This window comes from Oryctolagus cuniculus, chromosome 3 (genome assembly GCF_964237555.1).
Source record: "Oryctolagus cuniculus chromosome 3, mOryCun1.1, whole genome shotgun sequence".
NCBI classification, from domain to species: Eukaryota; Metazoa; Chordata; class Mammalia; order Lagomorpha; family Leporidae; genus Oryctolagus; species Oryctolagus cuniculus.
In genome coordinates, this window is record NC_091434.1 from 50,919,541 (window position 1) to 50,932,525 (window position 12,985).

Here is a 12,985-nt window from a genome sequence, read left to right on the forward strand (position 1 = left end):
AATTATTGACAATATTCCAGGAATCCTAAATGCTCTGGCACGTGGCAATTTGATATAATTAAAGGTAATTTAGCCACATTTGGGATTTTTTTTTTTTTAAGATTCATTCACAGGGCTGGCGCCGTGGTGCAGCGGATTAAAGCCCTGGCCTAAAGCACAGGCATCCCATGTGGGCGCTGGTTCTAGTCCGGGCTGCTCCACTTCTGATCCAGCTCTCTGCTGTGGCCTGGGAAAGCAGTGGAGGATTGCCCAAGTCTGGGCCCCTGGCTTTGGATTGGCTCAGCTATGGCTGTTGCGGCCATCTGGGGAGTGAACCAGCGGATGGAAGACCTCTTTCTCTGTCTCTACCTCTCTCTGTAACTCTTTCAAATAAATAAACAAATAAATAAATAAAGATTCATTTATTTGAAAGTCAGAGTTACACAAGAGAGGAGAGGCAGAGAGAGAGAGGTCTTCCATCCGCTGGTTCATTCCTCAATTGGCTGCAATAGCCAGAGCCATGCCGATCTGAAGCCAGGAGCCTCTTCTGTGCCTCCCATGCAGGTGCAGGGGTCCAAGGACTTAGGCCATCCTCCAGTTTTCCCAGGCCACAGCAGAGCGCTGGATAGGAAGTGGGGCAGCCAGGTCTCAAATTGGCACCCATATGGGATGCCAGCACTGCAGGCAGCGGCTTTACCTACTATACCACAGCGCCAGCCCCTAGGGTTCTTAATATCAACCTATTTTCTATACTATTTCCTAGAATGATTAAAGACCACCAAATGGGTATTCAATGATGGGTAAAATGATAGTGATGCTTAAGAATGACAGATTTATGTTTAGTAGGAAGACAAATTCTAATCTACCTTTGTAAAGTTTTAACGTTTGAGCTCTGCAGTGTATTTTTACAAACTTATAATCAGCGGTAGGTCTTCAGAGTAGTGGTTAAGATGCTGGTTGGGACACCTGTATTGCATAGTACAGTGCTTGGATTTGAGTTCCAGTTTCACATCCAATTCCAATTCTAGCTTCCTGTGCACCTTGGAAGGCAGCAGGTAATGCTCAAGTTTGTGGCAGAGTTGAATTATTTGGGGCTCTTGGCTTCAGTGTGCCATTGCCCTTGGATACTGGAGCCATTTGGGAAATGAACTACTGGCTGAAAGATTTCTCTGCTTATCAGTTTCTTTCCTTTAAAAAAAAAAAAATTCATCCTGGGGTAGGCATTGGGTATAGCATTCAAGGTGTTGTTTAGGATGCCACCATCCCACATTGGCATGCCTGGGTATAAACTGTGGTTCCACACCTGATTCCAGCTTCCTCCTAATGTACACCTGGGGAGGCAGCAAATGATGGCTCATGAGGTTAGGTCATTGACACCCTCATGGATGATCTGGAGTTCTGGGTTCCTCTCTTTGGTCTGGCCCAGCCTTAACTGCTGGAGGTGTCTGGGGAGTGAACCAGCAGATGCAATCTCTGTCTCTGTCCTCTGCCTTTCAAGTAAATTAAAAAAAAAAAACAAAAACAAAAAAACAAAACAAAACAAAATAAAAAACCACAAAAAAATACCACGACTGCATATTTCAGGCTACAAAGTCTCCCCAAATGAATGTATGGATAACAAGAACAATTCAAACAGCAACTCTAAAAACCATTCGCTTCCTATCAAAACCAAAATGTTAAAGTATGAGAAAATGCAAAATGCCAAGTCACTCAATGTCATATAAAAACAAATTAAGTTACTTTTACTATACCTGGTTCTTCTTTACTGATTGTAACAAAGACAGAATCCTCAGCACGGGCAAGAGTAAAGAGAGCATAAAGTTTATGTCCAACAATGAAAGTCTGAAAGAGAAAAAGCACCACACTGTTTATTGTGTTTCCTCCCAAGAGAACAACAGCTGTAAAAGGGCAGGGATTTTTATCCGTTTTGCTCACTACTGTAACCCCAAAAAGACTACTTGACCTATGGTCAATACATACTGGTTGAATAACTTCTCAAGTTTGGAATGTTCAATTTACTTGATTCTTTTTAATGGTTGTACAGAACTCTACTGATTGAGTGCATTATAATCTTAACTAACATCAGGATTATACTTAATGCTGTCCCTTCCCATAAACTGTTACATATGCACTTTGTTATGTCAATGTGACTCCTAAAGGTGAGAGTGCTAGGGTAAAAGGTATGTATTTTCATTGATCGTGTACAGAAACTATATATTTCTCTACACTTTACCTGTCACTAGAGGTTTTTTTTTAAAATCTGTTTTAATTTGGCCTACAGGAGACAATGCCATGTCTTTTGCTTTAACTGATGTTCTTAATTAATGAGGTTATGCATTCTCTTCATGTTTACAGGCTACGTGTATTTCTTTTTCTGTGAATTTATATAGTTCTACCCTATCTCATTCTGCCTTCCTCCCGACCTGTCCCCAGGCTTTTAGCTTTTTCTTATTGGCTTTTGAGAATATTTTTCTATATTAGGGGATATCTTTTATAAATATCTTCTCCTAGTAAAATCTTGTTAGAAGCTTAAAATTTTTATAGAGCTAAAACCATCTTTGCTTTTTGTTTTTAAATGGAGGTATGAATTTCACACATAGGCCTTACAGAGGAAAACAATATGTATATTACTATATTATGGTGCCGTTCCTTTTCACCTTAAGGAAAACTGAAGATCAATCCACATACCTTTATTAAAATGCCATCTATGTAGTCCCACAGTTTAATTGTGCCATCAAAAGAACAAGAATACAGCTAAATGGGTAAAAACAATATGGAATTAAAAAACAGAAATATATTGATTTCAAATGAACAATTAAGTGTTTTCAGAAAAGGCATTTTCTGTTCATGTACTCATTGTTAGTCTTTAAAAGGTGGAATCATTTATTTATATTACTTTTGCAAAACAATCTTATAGCCCTCTGATGAAACAGAGCCTCAATTCTAAGTTTTAACCAAAACTGAGGGGAAAAGTGTCACCTTTTTATCTTAAAGGGGGAGATGGTAAAGCACTGATTTATGAAAAGCACTTAGGAGCATGCAAATGCCTTTTGTCTGATATATATATATATATATATTTTTTTTTACAGGCAGAATTAGACAGTGAGAGAGACAGAGACAAAGGTCTTCCTTCCGTTGGTTCACTCCCCAAATGGCCACTATGGCTGGCGTTGCATCGATCCGAAGCCAGGAGCCAGGTGCTTCCTCCTGGTCTCCCATGGGGGTGCAGGGCCCAAGCACCTGGGCCATCCTCCACTGCACTCCCGGGCCACAGCAGAGAGCTGGACTGAAAGAGGAGCAACCGGGACAGAACCGGCGCCCCGACTGGGACTAGAACCCGGTGTGCCGGAGCCGCAGGCAGAGGATTAGCCTAGTGAGCCACGGTGCCGGCCCTGATATCTTCTAAAATGTGTTCTAGAAACCAAAGGGTTAAGGGTCAAGTAAGTTTGAGAAACCACAAACAGCACATAGCACTTTTGGATATTCATAGTGCATATAACAGGACCCAAGAAACCTACAATTAAGAAATCCATTTAACTGTGCCCAACTTTAAAACTGATATACTCCTAGAGCCTAAAACATCCTTTTCAAGTAACACCTATTAGCATCCTGTAGATCAAATGGTTCACAGAACATTCCATGGGCAATGCAGTTCTGGGCTATGATCCTAATTTAGTAACTAAAAATAAAGGAAAAATAACCTCAACACAACAATCAGTAGATATTTCTCTGATCATAACCTAAGAAGTTTCCCAGTCAAATTAAAAGTTTTCTGTCAACACAGCCAGTGTTAACAGATTTAATGACAAACTGTCACCTGCAGATGGTTGTTGGGGTTGAGCTGGACTCCAGTAACCAGATTTCTATGGCCATGCAAAATGTGGACACACTCTTCTGTGGCTGTGCTGTAAACTTTAACGAAGTCTCCAGAGACACAGAAGATATACCTGGGGGAAAAAAAAGAAAAACACCATTTATGTGCTCCTTAAGTAGTTTAATCTTTTAATTACCTATGATGAAAATAACATGTGGGGTCAGCCCTATGGCATAGTAGGCAAAGTCCCTGCCTGTGGTACCAGCATCCCAAATGGGCTCCAGTTCGAGTCCCGGCTGCTTCTCTTCCAATCCAACTCTCTGCTGCGGCCTGGGAAAGCCGAAGATGCCCCAAGTGCTTGGGTTCCTGCACTGCATCTGCATGGGAGACCTGGAGAAGCTCCTGGTTCCTGGCTCCAGCTTAGGATAGGCTCAGCTCCAGCTGTTGCAGTCATTTGGGGAGTGAATCATCGGAGGGAAGACCTCTCTCTCTCTCTTCCTCTGCCTCTCTGTAATTCTGCCTTTCAAATAAATTTATAAATATTTTAAAAAATGTAACAAAGGCATTTTTCAAAATAGTTATTTTTTGATAAGATTTATTTATTTGAAAGGCAGAGACAGAGAGGCAGAGGCAGACAGAGAGAGAGGTCCTCCATCCGCTGGTTCACTCTCCAAGCGAACACAATGGCTGGAGCTGGGCCGATCCAAAGTCAGGAGCCAGCAGCCTTCTCCAGGTCTCCCATGTGGGTGCAGGGGCTCAAGGACCTGGGCCATCCTCCACTGCCTTTCCAGGCCATAGCAGAGAGCTGGATCGGAAGTGGAGCAGCCGGGACTTGAACTGGTGCCCATATGGGATGCTGGCACTGCAGGTGCCGGCTTTATCCATTAAGCCACAGTGCCAGCCCCTCAAAGTAGTTTTAAGAACTTAATATCCAAATGTGTGTGCTGTTTTTAAGTCTACGGGAATATCTAAGACCTATTTTCATTAATTCAGAGATTAATAAGGCCAATGTAATTTTTGTCTATTCAAAGGTAAGGGCCATTTGGAACAATCCTGCAAAAACAACTGACTTAACCACGCTGCTTGCTCCCTCATTAGTTGCAGACACCGTGCTATTCCACCGTCAACTACTACTGCTCAGTGGTTCTTCTAACAGCAGTTATCATGACGCACTGCGGGGACACCAGCTTACAACAGCTAAGTCAAGGGCTCTGCTCCAGTTAGTGAGGTCCAGGCCTTCCTTACATAGCAAAGTACTAAGACTTGATGTCAAAATTTTTTTCTTGTTGAAAAACTGATTTTGCTTTCACCTCCTTGGATTTGTGGCTTTTCTTCCTAGAGCAGAGGCTAATTTACTAAAAAGCAGGTAAGTTGAGGTCATACTTGACTATTTTCATAACAGATATTATCAGAAAACAAAGCAAGAAACATAAGCCTTCTCAGACCTTCCACATAAAAAAGGTTTGCTCTGTGCCTACTCTAACACTCCCCATGCCGATGAAAGCACAAACCACAGCATCCTCAGGTTGGGTCTCCTCGTGCGTCCAAAGCACCCTGTGCATGCCTTTACCTAGTGCTTTCTCACATTGTGTTGAAATTACTTTTGGCAACTATGTCTACCTCTCTTATCTGGCAGTAAGTTCTGAGATGGCAGAGGCAATATTACTCTTTAATTCCCAATGTCCAATCCAGTTTGTGGCACAGAACTTGCCTCATCCTCAAAAGTTTTATAAGGTAATTGCATAAAATGAATCAATTAAAAAAACTAGTCTAAAATATTAAGCAGAAGTCTGAAGTGCCTGGGATCACTACTATCCTATCTGATCAATTAAGATACTTGATCTTGATTTTTTTTTTTTACATGTCCACCTCTTTGCAACAAGGATGCAGTTTAGAGTCAAAGGTATCCTTTAAATATGTAGGAAAGAGAGAAATTATTTTTTTAAGATTTTTTATTTATTTACTTGACAGGTAAAGTTACAGACAGTGAGAGAGAGAGAGAGACAGAGAGAAAGGTCTTCCATCCGATGGTTCACCCCCCAATGGCCGCAATGGCTGGAGCTACACTGATCCAAAGCCAGGAGCCAGGTGCCTCTTCCTGGTCTCCCATGTAGGTGCAGGGCCCAGGCACCTGGGCCATCCTCCACTGCCCTCCTGGGCTACAGCAGAGAGCTGCATTGGAAGAGGAGCAACCGGGACTAGAACCCGGTGCCCATATGGGATGCCAGTGCCGCAGGCGGAGGATTAACCAAGTGAGTCATGGCGCTAGCCCTGAGAAATTATCTTAATATGAAGAAAGTATGAGCAATAAAGCTTCTGGAATATACAATAATGTTTCCTCTCCATTCCCATAAGGACCTTAGTTCAGAGGTTTACTATATCCACCCAAGATCGTTCTTTTTATTTATTTACTTATTTGATAAAGATAGACACAGACAAATCTCCCATCCATTAGTTTACTACCCAAATGTCTACAACAGCCAGGCCTGGGTTAGGAACTCAATCCAGGTATCCCTCCCTACCACTTGGGTCACCATTTGATGTCTCCCAGGTATACATTAAGAGGCTGGAATCAGAAGCAGCACAAACTCAGGCACTCTGATAAGAGATGTGGGCATCCCAACTGTTGTCTTCAGTGCTAGGCCAAACATTTGCCACCAGCATGGATCCTTCAATTCAGTTCTTATACTCCTACTGGACTAATTCTGAAAGTTTGAATGTCTGGCACCATGGCTCACTTGGTTAATCAGCTGCAGCTGTCATCCCATATGGGTGCCGGGTTCTAGTCCCGGTTGCTCCTCTTCCACTCCAGCTCTTTGCTGTGGCCCGGGAAGGCAGTGGAGGATGGCCCAGGTACTTGGGCCCTGCACCCACATGGGAGACCAGGAGGAGGCACCTGGCTTCGGATTGGCACAGCTCCGGCTGTTGCAGCCATTTGGGGAGTGAACCAACGGAAGGAAGACCTTTCTCTGTCTTTCTCTCTCACTGTAACTCTAACTCTCAAATAAAATAAAAAGAAAAAAAATTCTTCAAGTTTGATCATATCACTTTCTCACATAAGGATAAAATAAAAATACTTCAGTTTTTTTCACACTGTCTTCAGGATATGATCCAAACTTCTAAGGTCTTTGGTCATTTGTCTCGTCTTACTGGAACTACATTTTTCAGTTGAACACTTAGGCAGTTTACTATTCCAACAATCCCCCACCCTCCACACACCCCAACAGTACCAAGAAGCCCCTTAGGCATGTCTTCTTGAGATGGTAGGGGTAAGTGGCATCCTGTTGGCCAACAAAGCTCCTCTGAATCCATTCAGACACACTTCCCCATACAGCTTCCCTCTCTCCTCACTTCTTGGCTTTCATTACCTGAACGCAAGCCCCCAAAGGCAAATCCCCCTGCTCCTTTTTATTTCTTGGGAGTTAAATTTTTATTTTGAAATAATTTCAGATTTATAGTAGAATACAAAGTTCCTGTATGCCTTCCAATTCGTATCCACTAATGTCAGCACTTTACACAGGCACAATACATTTGTCAAGACTAAGAAATCAACACTGGGACACAACTACCAGCTTTGGATTTCTTGTTTCTCTTTATGTTGCAGAACACAGTCCAGCATACCATGTTAGTTATTCCCTCAGAATCTCTTAGTTTTTCAGGATTCTGACCACTCCTTTAAGATTCAGCTCAGGGTCTTTCTCCTGGAGGTTGTCCCTCACCTCAGTCTGGATCCACACCAGCCTCAATGTGCTTCCACACTCGTGGGCTCAGCTGCAGCACAGCACTGACTACAGGGCACTGTCATCGTCCCTGTCTTGTCCTTCTCCCCTATCACACTCTCAATTCTGGAGGGGAGGAGTTTTGTATTTATTCATTGTAAGCAATAACAGAACTATCGTATGGTAGAAAAGGATGTTTTCCAAATTTGGTTTTTATATGAGGGAGGGAGGGAGGGAGGGAGGGAGGGAGAGGGAGGGGCTGGTTCACTCCTAACGGACTGCAGCAGTCAGGTGTGGGCCAGGCTGAAGCCAGGAACCAGAAGCTCTAGTCTCCCGCATGGGTGGCAGGGACCCAAGCACTGGGGCCATCTTTGCTGTCTTCGCAGGTGCATTAACAGGAAGACTGGAAGCAGAGCAGCCAGACTTGACCTGGCACTCTGATACAGGACGTCAGCATCACAACCGGCAGCTTATCCCACTGCACCACAATGCTTGACAAACGATGCAGTTTTAGGAAGCCAAATGCAAATGAGTTCAAATGCCAGTCCTGTCATGTACTGCCTGAATGACACTGGAGAACTTACTTAACCTCTATAAACTCCACTGTTTTTCACCCCAAACTGTATGTAATACTTTAAGAGCTTAAAGAAAACAGTGCATGTAAATGAAGCTTAAGATATGTAGTAAGCACTCAATAAATGACAATAGGGGTTGGTGCTGTGATGCAGCAAGCTGAGTTACGGCCTATAGAGCCAACATCCCATGTGGGTGCTGGTTCAAGTCCTAGAGGCTCCACTTGCAATCCAGCTCACTGCTAATGTGCCTGGGAAGGGAGTGGAGGATGGTCCAAGTTCTTTGACCCCTGCATCTGCCTGGGAGACTCGGAAGAAGCTGCTGGCTCCTGGCTTTGGCCTGGCCCAGCCCTGGTTGTTGCAGCCATTTGGGGAGTGACCAGCGGATGGAGGCTCTCTCTCTCTCTCTCTCTTAACTGTCTTTAAAAAAAAATAATAATACCTAAACCTTGGGGACAGCAAGGCATGTAAAGTACCCACAAGTTCTGCCACTTAGGATTCATCTTTGTTAATAATGGAGAAGAGAAATTACAGATGGCTTCAAGCAGGAACCCATATTAAACTAGACCCTGAAGGATGTATGCTTTAAGTGCTGGGAAGGAAAAAGAATTAATAGTGTAAACTAAAGCAGGGAAATAAAGAACAAAGTACGTACAAGAAAAATGGGATATAGCTATCTGACAAACAAAGTGTGAACGATGAATAATATCAGGAAACACATTTGGAAAAGTAGAGTTGAGTTAGAATAAGGCAGGCGCTGACAGCCAGACAGAAGACCTGTCGTTAAGAAATTAGGCAACAATCACAAAATATATTAGAGGGTTCTGAGCTGGACTAGGGATAAGGGTTAGGGTGGCAAAGTTATGAAAGTACCACTGCAGAGAAATTTCTACACCAATAGCATCTACAATGATCTGCAAGGGAAAATTATTTTAGAGCCAGGGATATTAGTATTACAGTGATTTCGGAATGTAAAAGCAATGCAAGCTGCAATGTAAAAGACTAAGAATCACCCACTGTTTCAGTTTCCTACAGCTTAGCAACTCTAAAGTTATAAAGCACAGGACCACAAAATTGTGGAGGCAACAGGATGTGATCTAAATTGGACTGGACTGAGAAAGAGTAATGTCTGATCTGGGGACACCAAGAACTTCCAGATGTACCCACCTCCCCATTTGCCTCTTCCAGCAACCCAGGCAGAACTGAATTTTTGTTCTTTTTTTTTTTTTTTTTTGACAGACAGAGTGGACAGGGAGAGAGAGAGACAGAGAGAAAGGTCTTCCTTTGCCGTTGGTTCACCCTCCAATGGCCGCCACGGCCGGCGCGCTGCGCCCATCGGAAGCCAGGAGCTAGGTGCTTCTCCTGGTCTCCCATGGGGTGCAGGGCCCAAGCACTTGGGCCATCCTCCACTGCACTCCCTGGCCACAGCAGAGAGCTGGCCTGGAAGAGGGGCAACCGGGACAGAATCCGGCGCCCCGACCGGGACTAGAACCCGGTGTGCCGGCGCCGCAAGGTGGAGGATTAGCCTAGTGAGCCGCGGCGCCGGCCCTGAATTTTTGTTCTAACACAGTTCTAACAAAGAACACGAATGCCACTCTATTCTTAAGTAATCTGGAAACTTTTTCTTACTACAGTGTGACAATTTTACATGATGTTGACAATAGAGCAATAATGATCACAGATGAAATACACTAAGTCAGGCACAGATGTGTCTGCCTTATCTGTATGGAGGCATTAATTCTTCCCCAAAGTCCTATGTGATGGACCACTAAACATCACGTCCACTCTACAGATAAGGCAACAGAGGGTGACTTAAGAAACCAGATCTTAGCATGGTTTCATCTCAGTCACGATCTAACGTGTTTTCAAGCACAGCTCCAAAGAAGGTTACCAATACACTTTTTTTTAGCTATGGAGAAAGCAGAATCGTTAAAGCCTTAGTAAATCCAAAACATGATTCCGTCTGAAAGAGTAGGGACACTGTGGGTGTACCGCAAAGACAGCGGCGTTGTCATCGTGCCTGGACCATTTTCCAGGCGTCCCAGCGCCGAGCCGATTCTAGACACGTGGACCCGCCCCCGGGCCAACCTACGGGCTGGTAGAGTCCCGGAACAGGGACACCCCAGCCAGCATTACTACAGGCAGAAGGGAGTCCTTACTCCTCTTACAGAACACCGGCACCGGCTCTCTCCCGCGCGCCCCGCAGTCTCCCGCACTCGTGCCCCTCCACAGAGTTACGTTCACGCCTGACAGTCCTTCCCCCGCTACCCTCCTGCTCTCAACCCGGCCAACAAGGCTAGGTGCCCCCATACTTAGAATCCGCAGAAAACACAGCTCTCCTGAAGTTCAACTCGCTGCCGCCGCAACGAACCACGCGGGGACTCTCCTGCTCCACCATCTTGGCGCAGACGCAGGACCTCCTGGTCCGGCCCGCCCTAGACTTCCTTTACAGAGCTCGGCAGCGGAGCGTGTTTCCAGCGCGCAGAACCCGGCACCGGTTCGTCTAGGCGTGAGACTCTATGGTACGTCGCAGCGCCTCGGCCGCCATCTTTGTTTGGGTAACGTCAAACTGCAAAGTAAAACAGGTTAAAAAAGAAAAAGTGAAATGAAAATACGGACACAGAGACAGGGAATTTATATTACACACAACTACAGAATTTTATAGAACAGAACTCTCTCTGGCCTTGTCAATCGGCCTGGATGGCGGCTTCCGCCAGAAGCAGAAAGTGGCTCAAAACGTATCACGTGACCTCCAGCCATCCCACAGAACCGTGATTCGGGCGCACGCCGCATGACGTAAGCAGCTCGCGCCTACCGGCTTCTTGGTAGCGCGACTGAGTTCTTGGGTGGAAAGGTAGCGTTCTCCTTGCTAGGGACCCCGTTTCTGAGGTCGTCGCATGCGCCCCTACAGAAGCTCCGTAGCTCCGAGGGCCTTGCTTTTTCCATTAGAAACCCGGTTACTCCGAGATTCCGGCGCATCTGGCTACTCCGCCCTCAGTGCAGCTGCTCCAGCAATCTGACGTTTTGCTCCACTCTGGCCAAGTTCCTGGAAGGCTGTTTTCTGATTTGCTAAGCCTTGTTTTGGGCGTGTTGCCTTGGTTTCAGCTTCCCCAGTTAGTCAGCCATGCCTTTGGGTAGAAAGCACTGAACTCCAAGGATGCTTATTTTATACGTGTATCTCCAGTTCCTTTCTCTAAAGTTGCGCGAATCATTTCCGGGCTCCCTGTACGTTAAGGGATGCGGCTCTATTCTCAGTCGTTCATTCTGTTAATATTTACCTCCGTGCTGGCTCTGAGTCACTCCTAAGGATAAGTAACCGCCGTTACTTTAACAGCAACAGAGGACCTCTACGTTTCACTACCTTTATTAAAATTTACCAGAAAATTAACAGGTATCACAAATTATATATATATATATAAAATATGTGTATATATATATATATGTATGTTTCTTTATTGTAGGAAAATAATGCAGTAATTGCAAGGGAAGAGACATATCTTCAGATGTCACCATTACAAAAAAAAAAAAACAACACAAAAACAGGGATAAATTTAGCTTTTGCTAAGTCCAGCTTTTTGAGAAATGCTGAAGGCTTTAGTATTTTGGGAGCCGGAACTATGGGGACACACTGGTTATTTTCATTTACTACACGCTGCAAGAGCTGTCCCTGATGATTGTGATGTGCTGTGCCATAGTGCAAGAAGGATACATTGTTAGTTTTTGAGTCGACAAACTTAACCTTTTTCCTCTCCGGTTTCTGGATGCCTACATAATTACTGTTTTAAACTTTCTTGGATATTTTGAAATCTGACTTACGCTTACTCTCATGACCTGAGCCAAAGAACAGAGCAAAAATTTCAGTCAAATCAGTTTGGACTTCCGTGGTTTTCTGTGTGGTAAATTTTGTTGTTTAAAACAGAATCAAAGCCTTCCTGATACAGACTAAGCTAGCTGGATTGAAACCTAAGGGAGGCTTTTCACACAGAGCGAATCTTTCATTTAGTGTTGTTGTTGTTGTTGTTGTTGTTGTTTTTTTTTTTTTTTTTTTTTTTTTTTTTTTTTTTTTTTTTTTTTGCCAGAGTGTCTTGGCTTTCCATGCCTGAAATACTCTCATGGGCTCTTTAGCCAGACCCAAATGCCTTAAGAGCTGATTCTGAGGCCAGAGTGCTGTTTAGGACATCTGCCATTCTATGAGTCTGCTGTGTATCCTGCTTCCCATGTTGGATCATTCTCTCCCTTTTTAACTCTATCAGTTAGTATTAGCAGACACTAGTCTTGTTTATGTGATCCCTTTGACTCTTAGACCTATCAGTGTGATCAATTGTGAACTGAAATTGATCACTTGGATTAGTGAGATGGCACTGCTACATGCCACCTTGATAGGATTGAATTGGAATCCCTTGGCATGTTTCTAACTCTACCATTTGGGGCAAGTCCGATTGAGCATGTCCCAAATTGTGCATCTCCTCACTCTCTTATTCCTACTCTTCTATTTAACAGGGATCACTTTTCAGTTAAGTTTAAACACCTAAGAATAATTGTGTGTTAATCACAGAGTTCAACCAATAGTATTAAGTAGAACAACAACAACAAAAATACTAAAAGGGATAATACATTAAGTTGTGCATCAACAGTCAGGACAAGGGCTGATCAAGTCACTGTTTCTCATAGTGTCCATTTCACTTCAACAGGTTTCCTTTTTGGTGCTCGGTTAATTGTCACCGATCAGGGAGAACATATAATATTTGTCCCTTTGGGACTGGCTTATTTCACTCACATGATGTTTTCCAGATTCCTCCATTTTGTTGTAAATGACCAGATTTCATTGTTTTTCTACTGCTATATAGTATTTTATACAGTACACGTCCCGTAACTTCTTTATCCAGTCTACCGTGATGGGC

At 43.9% G+C, this 12,985-nt stretch overlaps 1 protein-coding gene across 2 annotated transcripts in view; it reads right to left on the reverse strand.

Annotated features, from left to right (window-relative positions):
* The window catches only part of WDR75 (WD repeat domain 75), a 35,718-nt gene extending 24,621 nt beyond the window's left edge, over positions 1-11,097 (reverse strand). The window contains exons 1-5 of one of the 2 annotated variants that reach the window (XM_002712248.5): positions 10,900-11,097; positions 10,397-10,653; positions 3,797-3,926; positions 2,668-2,733; positions 1,731-1,821 (exon numbers count right to left, since the gene is read on the reverse strand). In XM_002712248.5, coding sequence (XP_002712294.2) covers positions 1,731-1,821; positions 2,668-2,733; positions 3,797-3,926; positions 10,397-10,482 — 373 coding nt within the window. In that variant the 5' untranslated portion in view covers positions 10,483-10,653; positions 10,900-11,097. Of the gene's footprint in view, positions 1-1,730; positions 1,822-2,667; positions 2,734-3,796; positions 3,927-10,396; positions 10,806-10,899 lie in introns of those variants that run through there. The other variant, XM_051848364.2, reaches the window with a different exon arrangement.
* Positions 11,098-12,985: the final 1,888 nt, after the last annotated feature.